At 39.8% G+C, this 14009-nt stretch overlaps 2 protein-coding genes across 2 annotated transcripts in view; both read right to left on the reverse strand.

The window, feature by feature from the left end:
• Nucleotides 1-14009, reverse strand: part of TMEM43 (transmembrane protein 43) — a 481635-nt gene that overhangs the window by 30458 nt on the left and 437168 nt on the right. The gene's annotated exons all lie outside the window — the stretch shown is intronic.
• The window catches only part of LOC104047913 (netrin-4), a 53361-nt gene continuing 41222 nt past the window's right edge, over nt 1871-14009 (reverse strand). The window contains exons 6-10 of the mRNA XM_009508296.2: nt 10174-10387; nt 9246-9382; nt 8227-8295; nt 6910-7080; nt 1871-6014 (exon numbers count right to left, since the gene is read on the reverse strand). Coding sequence (XP_009506591.2) covers nt 5878-6014; nt 6910-7080; nt 8227-8295; nt 9246-9382; nt 10174-10387 — 728 coding nt within the window. The 3' untranslated portion in view covers nt 1871-5877. The remainder of the gene's footprint in view (nt 6015-6909; nt 7081-8226; nt 8296-9245; nt 9383-10173; nt 10388-14009) is intronic.

Below are 14009 nucleotides of genomic sequence, written 5' to 3' on the forward strand. Positions count from 1 at the left end.
GAGGTGACAAGTTTCACCTAGGGGTGTGAAGAGTGGAATGTATGGTTGTGGCTGCCTAATGTAGGGCTGTGATTTTTCTCCTGTCTGTTACTGACTTTGCTTTCATCAAGAATCCTTGGGCTTTTCCCTTCTTTTTTTTTTGTGTGTTTCCTCCAGTGAATTACATGTTTGTAGCATAGTCAGTAGCCAGAGCCTAAATGGAGAGGCAATCTCTAAAACAGGAAGAAGTGTTTTGGATGATGTTTGTTTGGTTGGTTTGGTTTTGGGTTTTGTTTTGGGTATTTGGTTGGCTTTTATATTTAACAAATAGGTTCAGTTGATTGTTTCTGAACATGACAAGTTTCTTGTGCCTCCTAAAAAGGTGAAAGCATCCCCTCATATGCACTCGTTCCCTTCATAGGGTGCTGTGTGTGGGAGAGGGACGTTTGATTTCTACGTGTGTGGTTTCTGACCTTTTTCTTGCTATTATGAGAGTCTTGTTGCCTCCACCCTGTTCCTTTTGCCTTCTCTTTTGTCCCCTTCAGATAAGCCTCCAAATACCAGATTTGCTTCCTTTTCCCCTACAACCAGTCACATTTCTCCTTACAAGTCATTGGCTGTGTTCCCTTACCTGGTCCATCTCTTCTTCCTTTTTGCAACATAAAGAACCTAAACTAATGAACTAAGCTGGATCCAGCTGATTTTCTTGGTTTGGCCCTGCATGGAACAAGCAAAGGTTGGCAGAATTTGATAGTTGGATGCCATTCTTGTTAGCATTTCCCATGCTGTGTGTGAAGCTGCTGATTAAGAATTAGTCCAGTTGATAACCATTTTGTTTTTGTAGTGGGAGTGTATACAGATGTTATTAATGGGTGTTAACCTGCACAGTTAACAATTGAGATATCCTCAGTGCTTGTGACCTTTCTCATAAAGGCCTTGTTAAAAATGAATTTGAGTTAATATTTTCAGACCTAGACTCACTATTTTTCGAATGCAGAACAGCCAAGGGCCTGAGAATCTGGGCTAGCAGAAGTGGTATGGTACCTTGTCCCATGTTGGCCTATGCTACTTTAAGTCTCTTCTAAGGGTCAGACCTGTGTGTTTTTGAAAGTATACATCATAATGTTTCTCTTCACTAAGCTGCAAGGCAAAAGAAAGATGGTAATATTTATCATGTCTTTAATGTGAAGAATGAACACTGGGTCTTAGAGGTACAGTGTTCTCAACAGAAATATAAAAGTATGGTAAGAAGTTGTATGGCACCCCAAAGAGTAAGTGCAACTACTATAATGTAGAGTTGCAAGGGTAAATCACTGAAAAATCTCTTGTAATACACTGGCTTTGACACGGACAGACTTCTACTACCGAAGTTTTGAGCATTTATAGCTAGGGCATCTTCTACCTACCTGTCATGCATTTCTGTTTTCATGCCTTGCCAACTCTGTGTAAAGGAGTTTTAGGACCTGTAAAGTATTATTTTAGACCTCACTAGGTCTCAAACCAGTAAAACCTCGTGTATATTTTTTCTGGGAACGAAGCACCTGCAAGTACCTACATAGAAGATTTTTCAGGATTAGGTTTTGATCAGTTGTTGAATTAGCATGCCATTTATATAAATGAACTGTACCTGTTTTGTTTAATGTGTACATGTTCTCATACCAAATGTACTTTTTTTTTGAAAGTTGCTCAGTAGAAAAGTAATGTATCATGGTTGTCTTATTAGCGAAATGCTTTTCTCTGTTTGCCTGATTGTGTGCTAACACTATCAAAGCGAGAACCTTATGTTTGGAACATCTGTGGTTTATTAATTTAAAAAGAATTAATGTGCATGCGTTTTGAGGATTGTATGGTTTATAATTCTAAAAATAGATCTCAAACCTCACATCAGTAGAAGTGTCTGAGTATTTTTAATTGAAGTTTTAAGTACAAAAAAAAAAGTGCTACAACACATAACAAATAATACACTAACTTTTCCAGGTCTGGGGGACTTGAGGGAGCACACCATGTGAATTATATCAATTCAAAGAAAGCTTACATCAAGCAGCATGGAAAAATTATGAGACATGGTAAATGCTACAGTGGAAAAAACTTATTCTTCATAGCAGTGAGCCACTCTCAGAAGAGCAGTGCACAAAGGTTCTGTACAGGCACATTTTTGTTCTTAGCTGCTCACCAAGAGCAGAAGCTGGGGAAGTATCTGTAGCAATGTGTCAGTACATTGGTGTTGGGGCTCAGCACTCACAATGGCCATTTGGTGAACTACTGTGATGGTTTAAGGGTTGATGTTGCTGGAATGACCTTTGTATTCATGGAGACATGTGCTGCATAGCTGTTAGAGCTACTTTGACCTCTAGCAGTCCTGAGTTTGCTGCTGTGAAGTGTTACATGTGCTTCTGCTTCAAACTGTCATCTGCCCTATTAGACAGCCACAGCTTTCCAGACTTTTCTTGTGGGTAAAGGCTTTTATTTCATCTTTATGCAGGATTTCCAAGTGACAAATTACTGCTACTGTTCGGTATGTGGTTGCTCCTACTTGTGAGGCACCTTGTCTATTTGGCTGCTATTTGGGTTGTTCATACGGCCACTTTGAAGATGGGTCCCATTTTAGATGTACTAAAAGAGACTGTCCAGCCACTTCTGTTAGTATCCTTTATATTACTGTGCCACCTAAGACACACAGTCACAGAGAGGATTGCAAGGTATGCGATACTGTACACAGCCCTACAAAACAATTCTTTTTGGTACAGGAACACCAGACCTTCTACGGAAGTTCTTTTTATTTACTATGCATGACCTTGTTTGCTTGTTCTGAGGAATGTGTAACAGCTGCTGCTAGGATGACAATTGTCTTGTGCTGTCTTATGCTCATCTTCATTTCAGGTACTGGTACACAAGAAAATAAATATTTTTCTTAAGTCTCATGGCGATCAACTGAAACTTTCTCATCTCTCCTTTAATCAATAGCTGTTCTAACTTGATCTATGTGGTTCATCTATATTTAGATACTTATTTTCAGACAGGCTACCTCATTGTAGCACTGCAGAACAAAGCACATGATAGCTCTCTGTGAGTTGGAACTTCATTCTTTTATCCTTCTTTTTTGTGAATTCAGAGGTACTTGATTAGCCAGGAGTATTAATACCATTAAGAAGCCAACTTGCAGTGTTGACTTACCCTAATGTGCTTTCGCTTTTCACTTTTAAATTAAATTCCATACTTATGGAATACCTACTACTCTCTAGAGCAAAACCACTAAGCAAGAGCTGGTAGTTGGAACAAAATGTGCAATGTTTCTAACTAATTGAGGGAATGAAGTAGACTTAGCTATACGGGTACCTGCAAGTAAATTAGGGATTCAAAAAGAATGTGAAATTAGAAAGAGGAGAGGAAATTAGCTGAGTATTTTTGGGGGCCCCACTCACTTTATGCTTTTCTATAAAGCGTGTGTATGTGTGTATATGTATCACCTACTTTTGAGGTATCTGAAATGTCATATATTGATGAGTATCATGTCATCAATACAAGGGTGTTAGCATTTGGTAGTTATTAATCACTGTATTATAGTAGGCCCCAAGAAAACACACGAGGGTATCAATATTGTTCCAAATAGTATTCCTTCAAGCAGTAGCTAGAAATGCTTGTAAGTGACCATGTTAAAAAATAACATTCATCCACAGAAGGGAACTACACAGATGTTTACCTTCCCCACAACATCACCAGTCTGGAACAAAATGTAGAACATGGGAGTTTGCTTTCATATGGTACTGACCATAAACTAAAATGGAATACGATCATCATTAAGTAAGATTCCCTGCAGGTAAAATGGCCTTTGTTGAAAAGCATGTTCCTTAGCTTAGGTCTAAACTTACACTTGATTTTCATTTATTCTGAGAGGCCCTTTGAGAACAGACTGTAAATTCATGTACACATCTTTATTTTTATTGATATTTGAAAGACAACTAGTTGATCTTTTTGTTGTGAGATGATTTCTGGATACAGTAAAGAAAGCAGTTGCTATGCTTTTAATTTCTGAATGCTGACACTTCAAATTAAGCTAAATTCCTTGGTTAAAAAGTGTTTTATTGCATTAATTAAATGGCTTGTTGGGGATGCCACACTGTTGGATACTGCTTCAGGTAACAACAAATGAATAATGAAATGAAAGAGGGAAAGCAATGGCAATGGAGGAGGGGAGGCTTCCTGTAAAGGCGGGGAGGAAGAAACACAGTTTATGCACTGGTGGGAGAAAAGTGGGGCTTTTATTATGTAAATAGCTGCCTGTCATCCATTTCCAAATGAGCTGAGGATTTTTCTGCTGTTCAACCAATATGAGATTAAAAGGAAAACAGCAACAAATGGAATGAAAGAAGCTGGTTTTCCAGGTTCCCGGTGATAAAGAGAACAAACTGATGGCCTGAGATGGAAGTCCCAGTCTACATCCTTCTGCATTAGTATTTAGTTTTTCTAGATACTCCATGTGGCAGTCAGTGCGAAATGAATGTATTTCCTCTTTCCTGAGAGCATTAAAATATTAGACATGGAATACAAATATGCAAAAAGTAGTACGTGTGCATGCTTTTTCTCTGTAACCTCCTGAAAGAATAGACTGACTCACTATTATTCTGCTTTACTTGATGAGGGAATGTGCTCCAACCAGCTTCATTTGATTGTGAGTCCTTAAACAGGGGCCACAGGTCTTAAACTACAATTTCCTCAAAATACTGTATTAGGGAATGATGCAGGTAGCTACCCCTTAATTACTATAGGGTAGGGTAAAATTGATTTAGAAAGAATGCTTTTGCAGAAAAGAGCTATTTCTACCTAGAGTGCAGATATTACCGTTCCTATACTTCTGTGGAGGGTAAAATAATCCTCAGGCACAATGGGAAGGAAGCCTAGCTTCAGTATCTTAACCCGAAGTGTGACCAAGAGGAATAAAGCAGAATGAAAGCACTTAGTGCAATCAAATGCCAGTAGTCTTGAGCACAGTTTGAATAGCCAGGTTGCTCTCACAGTAACTATAGCTACCTCATTTAATACACGGTCCAGCAAATCCATTTACCTCCTCCTACTCTGTGGCTTTTGTAGTGTTACAATACCAACATTAGAGCAGCTACTAGTTCCTCTCATGTTTTGGCTCTTTCCTGGCATAAGGCTTTTTAGTGGCAATCGCTGTGAAACCTTTGTGGTGTTACAGACTAAAGTACAGCAAAGAGCAAAATCACCTTGGAGAGCGAGGGTTAGATCTGGAATCAGGTCTGAGCCAAGGTGCTTTCTGCAGCAGACTTCAGCACTGTTCTCCCAAGATAAGTCACATGTTAGTTTGTTCTGTTCAGCAATGGGATAATATTGCCTTCTAGAAAGCAACCCCTTGTATTGGCATAATTGCAGCGTGATGTTAAATCTATCTGAGCTCTTTTTAATAAGTCTTATTTGGCATGCTTGTTTAGTATTATGCCACTTGTAAAGCTGAAAGAAATTGCTGCCTGTTAGTGGTCACTTAAAGAAAACTACACCCAAGTAATGAATGCATTATGTAAGCAGCTTATACATATTAATATCAGACTCTGACCTGAAGTATGGAAACACTAATCCATATCTTTAGGTTTGCTTTGTAAAATGATTCTCTGGCTGTGTGGAGTTAGTCTCAAATGACGAACTGAATTGTAACCTATGTATGATGCACTAGTTAATTTTGTATGATAAGGCTGTGCATTTTTTGAAAAAAGTAGTCATGTCCCAAGTTTCCTGTCTAAGCACGTGAAAGGAAAGGATGGTAAGTCTGCTTTCATCACTTCAGCTAGGAGCATGTTGAATGGGAACGCGTGAACTAACTACACCTTTCACTGTGGTGTTACTAAAAGGCAAAGTTCAGCACTGTAACTTCTGAAGCAGAAATTATTTGCACCCAGTTTGAAGAATATCTGATACTTGTTTTTCCAAATATGCTTTCCAGGGTTTCACCAGACTGTTCATGTTCACAAGGAGTTTGCTGGTCCTAGAGTCCTCCTGGCCTGCTATAAGATAGTCAGTACCTAGTTAAAGAAAGAAAAAAAATAATAGGAACAACTTCAGTCAGTAAATAGTTCAGTTTTCTCCTACATGCAGAATTTCTCTATTTTGTAAGCATCTGGCATGTAGCATCTTAGCCAGCTTCACGCAGTTTATGCATGTGCCATCTTATGTGTAAGCATACTTCCATGGGCATATTGTCACTGCTGACTCCTGGGCGCACAGGTTCAGTGTTGTCATGTGACTATGCTCAGGAATTACAGCTACAGATTAATTTAGTTCCAGTGGCCTTACCATGTACAAATCCAACACCTCCATGTGCAGATGACCAACTTTGAGTCTGATCTGGCTGACCTTTCTTTTAAGCCATTGTAACTCTGTGGGCTTCAGTAGCATTATTCCTGGCTTGTATAGGTATGATGAGTAGCAGAATTTGATCTGAACAGGTGTGGAAGCTGATACTATATATGAAAATAGTAAGCCAGACTTCCTAGATTCCCTACACTTTCCCAAATTTTCCTAATAACTTTTAGTTTTTCTAAAAAGAAGTAAAGCATGATCTGAAAATACAGAGTGAGGAGGAAAACTCTTTGGACTTAAAAGTACAGGGATTTTTTTTTTTCTTTTTCCTCACAAACACTCTTCTAGTCACAAATATTCTGGAAGATTGAATGAAGTCACTGAAAGTAAAACATTTTCAGGGAGGTTTGGGCTTTTCGGTAAAACTTCGTTCTCTGCTAAGAAAATGCTTTTTACTGCAGCTGGCTATTGACTCCATCTTTGGTGTGGATGAAATCAGAGGACTCTACCCCAGAAAGACTGATGGGAAGCATTGAGTATCCACAGCTAATGTTCACAATGAATTGTCACCACTATTTACAGGGGAAGGAAAACACCTAGTAAGCATTTTGTCCTTACCAGGATTGAGAATAGGACATGTACATCCCCTGTTGGTCCAGGATTCTGGGTAAATGCTTCTGTTGCTCCGAGCAATTCTCACTTTGCCTGATTTCAGGACCTTCTTCACTTTCACAACAACTTCTGCATGGGTCCCTTTGTCATGAGCTGATAGGATTCTTGCTTTTATCACTTCCAGGAAACAGATCAAGATACAGACCAACAATGAATTTCTAAACTAATTTTGTTTTATGCTGCTCAAAGGTAGAATTTTAACACATTGAAAGAAGACATGAAAAAAACATTTCAGTCATACAGAAAGTATTTCAATGCTTGTCCACTTCAGTAATGGTTCTTTTAAATAATTTTGGAGAACAAAACCTAGGTTTTTCTGATGAGGTAGTTAGCTGATCCTTTCACCATGTTATTTAGCAACTACTTTATAATGGGCTGGTGTCAAATGCTTGGAAATCATAGGAAAGCACTTGTATGTATAGATAGGAAGGGTGGAAAAAACAGCAGCAGCTTACAGTCTGATTTTTAAGTGCAGTGATTCTAGGCTTTATATTTTGCAGCTTGAAAACTTGTGGTGAGCTTTAATACTGACGTCTCAAAAATTTTGTCCTATGGAAAGGGACTGTCTGCTCTACTAGAAGGAAGCCAGGAAGTTTCCCATCAGAGTGCAGGCATGTCACATGGCTAAAATTCCATGATTGCACAACAAACCAGAAAAAGCATTTTTGTTTTGTGGCCCAACATCTGGTTGTTGTGATAAATTTCTGTTCCTTTAATTTCAGAGGATCCCATAGCTTTTTGGCAGGATAGTCTCCTCTAGATCGGCCCCACAAGCAGGCTTTGTTGTGTCATGACACAAGCACATCAAACCCTTGGATCTCAGAGCTTTCCTGTCTTGTTTCATGTGATGGCATGAACTAGGTGTTCATAAACCGCAGTATTAAATACATTCTTGGTAAACAAGCATGGCCGTTTGAACCTGGATAATGAGTGCAAAAGCAATGGCAGTTCAGATGCAAGGTTTTTAAAATTTATTCTTGATGAAGAGGCCAACCCTTCCACCGAGTTACAATTCAAGCAATCCTGCTGTAAAGAGGGAAGCTAACTGGGTGGAAGGGAGACACTGCAGAGCCTTGCATGAAAAGTGTTATTCAGTTCTGATCGGAAGTTGGACATGTCACTTAGACAAAAAAGGCAGAGGAAATCCTACCTCTTATTTCATAACTTAGCCAGTCCTGTCATTTTTCAAAGCTATCAGCTAATAACATGCATAGAGAGAATGTTGTGAAATTATCATATGTTGAGGGCATATCACCCACTTACCATAAGCATATTTCATTTGGCAGAAGTCAGCAACGGTTCCAAGCACCTTTTCTTTGCACACACACTTTTCTAGCAGGGGAACCGCAGAACGCAAAGGGTTGGAGAAGGGCCAAGACATGAGAGGGAAGAGAAAAGCAAATGATACTCAGTTATCAAGTTATAAGTATATAGCTCCCATAATCTGGATGGACCTTGAGAGTAAATTTGAGAGTGAGCTCAGTTATTTACAAATCTGTTTCTTGTTAGATTATACAATAATTGTTCTGAAACCTGACCAGTACTGTCAAGTAGAATGCAGCCCTCATAGGGTCTACTGTACAGTTAATAAACCGATACTAATGAAGAGATTTGTAAATCATAGAAGTAGTAATGCCCTTATTTGATCCCATAAGCTAAGAAGTGCTGGTCCTTGCTGGTATTAAGGTAATATCCCCATCAGAAAAGTCAAGATTTGCAATAGGTGGCACGACTACCTCTGGGTCTTACAAAGCCATTGATGCTGGTGAGTGCTGACCTTCATACAGGGCAAGCAAAACTGGGAACTTTAATACTTAAAAAGGCTCTACCTCATTCTGTAAGCCTACTTACTTTGTAACTTTAGGTGGATACAGTATACTTTACTTTCTCTCCCGAGCTGTTGTGCCATGAGAAATATCTTACTCTTAAAATCTTTTTGCAAATTGCATTTGAAGTTCTGAACAGCACCTGAATGCTTGAGAAGGTGCTGTGTAAAATCGTAAGCATTATGACTGTAATTACCACCACAAAAGGAGAGTATTTGTTCCACACAATCTTAATCATGACTTACCAATTTCCAAAACCAAAGCTGGATAGTACAGTTGGTTTGGAAAATAACAATGTAAGCATAATCATAACCTGCATAGTTCATATTAGTAGATGTTGCCAGCAGATGGGGGACAGACAAGCTAGAGGTGAGTGGGGGAATTTAAGTCAGGGTGGAGAGAAGAAAGAGCTGGGACTCGGTGAAGTCACTAATGTTCCCAGAGTGTGGGCTGTACCTGGGTGCCTCAGTGCAGAAAAGCCCTGCTCATGGTCATTCCATTTCCACTCCTCTTCGCTCACGTTGGTTGGTGTTTGCACAAGGTCAGGGATTCGTCCACCAATGGGGATATTAAAGAATGGCTCATTGTCATAGCTGGGGGGAAGCATAAAACAGAAGACTTGGTTAGGACAGGAGATGGGTGGGAAGCAGGTGTTTGTAGCATGTGGCTGTATCCAGACAGATGAGCTTGCTTTCTTCAGGTTGGGAGTGCAAATAAGAGCAAGACTTCATGCCATATAGAGAGATCACAAGATCTAGGCTTTTATTTTGGCCTTACCACTGCTGACTTAGCATTTTAAAAGTAACTCTCTATTGGGCCTTTTTTGCTTTTGTTTGTTTTTACTGAGTTAAGTAACTCAAAGTTAATGACAGCTTGCTGATGTCACTAGTAACTGAGGACACCTGCAGGACCCATAAAACTGCAGTCACGCAGCAAATCATAGGTTTTCTGTATGGATTAATGCATGTTTGGGGTACAGATGCGTGCCCCCTACAAGCAAGAGGGAGACCTTGTAATTTCTTTTCCCCTGGGCACAGGTGAAAGGCAAGCTCTCCAGACTCCTCCATCAATTTCCAAGGCAAACAGGTGTATTTGAAGATGCTGTACATATTTCCACAGGGTTGTGGAGTCACCTGCTATTACTGCAAAAAGTCATCATTTCAAGATTAACTTGGATAATACAATGGACTTAAAAGTGTACCAGCCACCAAATGGAATCTAAGAAACCTTTTATGATTCACAGCCACCTTTTGAAATGATTGAGGACAATCAGATGATTGGACAGCATCCTCCAATTACTGTGACTGCTGCAGTATTTCAGTTAATCTTTGCTTCATTTCACAGAATCCCAACTCAAAGTGAACCCAAAGGAGGGCTTCTTTACCCATTGAAACAGTTTCCAGTATGCTGGTCGCAGTCTCTGGCACAGTCACAAGGGCGACAGCCATTTTCTCCAAAGCCCCAGTAGCCCATGAGACATCTATCGCAGTTGGGGCCCGCCACACCTGGCTTGCAGTAGCAGAATCCCGTCTTGGGGTGGCATCGCCAGCTTCTGCTGAAAGTTGCGTTGGCTGAACCCATTGGCTGGCAGGCGCAAGCTATGGAGATATGGTAAGAGGTGACTGAGATTGTGTGCCCAGGGGTCAACTGGATAAGTGACATTTTTTGCAAGGCTGATAAACTCATGCCCTCTTCCTTATGCTCAGTAGTTTTAAGTCAGAACTGGTAAACATTGCATTGTCAGCCTATATTTGCAATAATATTTTTGTCTCTTATAAACTCATTAAGCACATGAAAAGAAGTACAACTGGGACTCATTTATCTGTGAAAGTCACTTCTTCCCTACTACACAAATCTTGACCATAGGAGGTTTTGAAGCAGTGGCAGGAAGCCTTCACTGGGTGTTTATTTTTAAAGGGGCTTGCAGGTGATTGATGTTTTAAAGTATTTTACAGAAAGATTCACTAGCATGGACAAGGTAAAAAATGATAGCTATTGCCTACGTTGTATTTCCTGTGAACACAGAGATCACAAAACTACTGTTTTCTTTGGGGCTAGATGCAGCCTGTGCAGGTGGTTCAGATGAAGAGAAATATTTTTTCGATTTCTGCCTCCAGAGTCCACAAATTTCCTTCAGTACAAGTTCTAAGGGACACATCTCACCATGCAGTACTGTATGTATGTAAGGAAGCTGATGAAATTTTTTGTACAAATACATGAGCAGATTTGTTATAAAGAAGGTGGACAGAATGAGAGATCTCTAAACTCACTAGACGTATTTTACACATAGCTGGAGCTGAGCAAATAGGAGGAAAAAAACCTAGATCTTTCTAATGCTATTGTCAGTTTGACACCAGCCTGGCAACTCAAGGCAGCTTGGCAGTAAAACAGATCCTGTGGGCAACTTTGCCTTCACAGACAATAAATTGTCACAATCCCACGCCACCAGTACATTCCCAATGTGACAGCATCAAGGAGTGAGGTGGAAAGTAATATACAGATAGGATAGTGGTGCAAAGCCAACACAGTTGACTCGTCTCCATCAGGGCAGAGGCTAGCTGAGATGGTCAAGCCTTGTGTCAACAGCTCTGGAGAGGTAAAATACAAGCAATAAACATATCCATTCATTTTGATATTCAAACAAGTTTGATTAAAATGAGAACTGAGCTGAACTCCAGGCCTTCATATTTCAGCTCTTTTGTATTAACAAAGCAGCACGCCCTGGCTTTTGCTTGTAGCAGAGACTGAAAAGTAAATGCATCGCTACTTCATCCATCTGAAAGAGAGCAGAAATAAAAATCTTGTGGCTAAGACCCGCTTTAACAGAGATTTTCAGTTAAATGTAGGACACCCAAGGTGTTTAGATAGCTTGGATCAGGGGCCAGCTTTTTGGATGCTTATCTGAACCAAACATGATCTCCAAAGCTTTTGAAGTTTGCCCATCATTGCTTCTAATCAAACTACTTTTCTTCATGAGCTCACAAATAAAAGACCAAATGAACACTCTGATTCCACACATCATTTTCCAAGGGGAAGGGGCAACTATATGACTATAAAGAGTGTTAAGTGTAGCAGGGACAGCTTCACTTTCATCCACAACCTCATATTTGATGCTCATGAAAAGAAAATACCTTTTGAAAATAGTACAAGAAAAAGGATGATCAATTTTGTTTAAAAGGTATTTCTCTTATGATCTGCTTATTACAAAGCTACTTTTTCACTATGCCCTGTGTTCTTTGTGCCAATATTTTTAATAATATTATTACACTCTGCTGTAGATGGATCTCAGTACGTTGTTTTCAGGGAACACTAGCACGATAGCCTAAGGACAGAAAATTGCGTATGACAGCACGCTTATGTATACTCAACACAGCAAGCTGTTTGGCAGATGGCAGCAGGCTCACCTGTTTGCCACACAGCAGTCTTGACTTTGGGAGGAAACCCAGGAATTTTGCTGTCAGTTCTGGAGAGCAGGTGTAACAATGAAGTGCTCATTAGCACAGTTAGTTTCAAAGGCAAGTTCTGATTTGTTGCTGCTCAACTTGAATTATTTTTGCTCAGATTTTTGCAGGGCTAACTACCTCACCCTAAAAGAGGAGACATTTAGTTCCGTCCATCACTGAAAAGAATGGATGTCATAGATTTGAGGATAAGGAGTGGAAATACATGCTTCCTTTATTGCAGACAGGTCTGAGCCACAAGAAGTAAGAGGTTGCCAACATCGGGGTTGGCTTGAATCCAGGTTTCTAATTTCACTGTAATATCTCTGGATGGAAGATCTACCTGTGGAGCTTTCACCTTAAATTTCTTACATTTCTGCAACTTCTGGGTCTGTCTTTATTCCCATCTTATTTCTGGTTTTCAGGTTTCATCAGTTAGGGTTTCATAACAGATGGGTAAATCATTAGTGTCATTAGACTACCTGTGACCAACTGAGACTAGATCCTGATTCAGGAAGACGAGACCTCCAGTCCTATCCCTAAGGGAAAGTGTTACAGGACAGTGACTGACAGCATTGGCAGAAGCTCATGAGGAGGTAGGAAAAAAGTGCTACCTTTTTTTTCTTTTTTTTTTTCATTTTGGGGCTACAGTTTAGGAAAACTAATGTTCTCAAAGGAACTGTGGGGCATATTCCCCCATTAGGAACTGGGACAGCTTCTGGTGGATTAGAAAGCAAGCTGAATCAATAAATGTACAACACTTTCAGTTGAGTTATACAAGTGGCTTGCGAATGCTTTACTCAGTCTGTGTTTGCTTAGCGTTTCAGCTTGGGTGTGTACATTGTCTGGCTTCCAGAGTATTACAGCCAAAATCCCAGTTGTGCATCTAAGGTAACTCCCAAAATAAGAGCCCACATGTCACATGCTGAAGGGGCAGCTGTTGATGACTGCGTTTTATCTGTTTAATAGTACCACAGATTTGCAGATAAACCTCACAATTAAAGAAACATAAAAGCAAGTTTCCAAAACCTCACCCTTTTACGTTTCCCAATATTTGACAACACAGCATCTTTCCCTGCTGATTTTTGCTTCTTTTCTCTTGGCAAACCCTAGGTTTCTCTCCATCCGCCTGCCTGTCTAACAAAACACCAGCCGACATGACAATGGCCTTGTTTGTCAAAGGCATCATCAATTATGTTAGGGACGGTGTGCAGACAGTTCTGGCTCAGAGATGGCTGGTTTATTTGGGTTCTCCCCTTGACAGCAGAGTAATGAAAAATTTCATCATTGTACTTTAGAATTGGCTATCAGTCATGAAGCATCACAAAGCATCCGCTTGCCTTTTAGTCTCACTCCTATACTAAGTTTGTTTTGTCAAAAACTACTGTAAAAAGGAGGAGACAAGGAATAATGAAAAATGAATAATTCATAGAGCAGTCTCCACTCATGTCCTCAATAAATCTGTCTGCCCTCAGCACAGCTGTCTTTCCCATGTAATTAGACACAGATGTAAAATATAATATTGGTTGTAACAATATGGTCCCAACTTATAGGAAAATAACAAGTGGTCCAAGTAATTCAGTGGACTTTGAGGTATCTTGCCTTAAACTTCTATCTAATAATGTTGCATAAGACATAGCTATGAGCAGACTGGCTATTTGATGGAAAACAGGCAAAACAAAAAAATCAAGCAAAGCCTTTTGAATCTGAAATAATATACATGCACATCTTTGGAGCATATGACCGAATCAGGGCAATTTTTAAAGCATGTCAGATGTGA

Source organism: Phalacrocorax carbo, chromosome 6 (genome assembly GCF_963921805.1).
Source record: "Phalacrocorax carbo chromosome 6, bPhaCar2.1, whole genome shotgun sequence".
Lineage (NCBI taxonomy): Eukaryota > Metazoa > Chordata > Aves > Suliformes > Phalacrocoracidae > Phalacrocorax > Phalacrocorax carbo.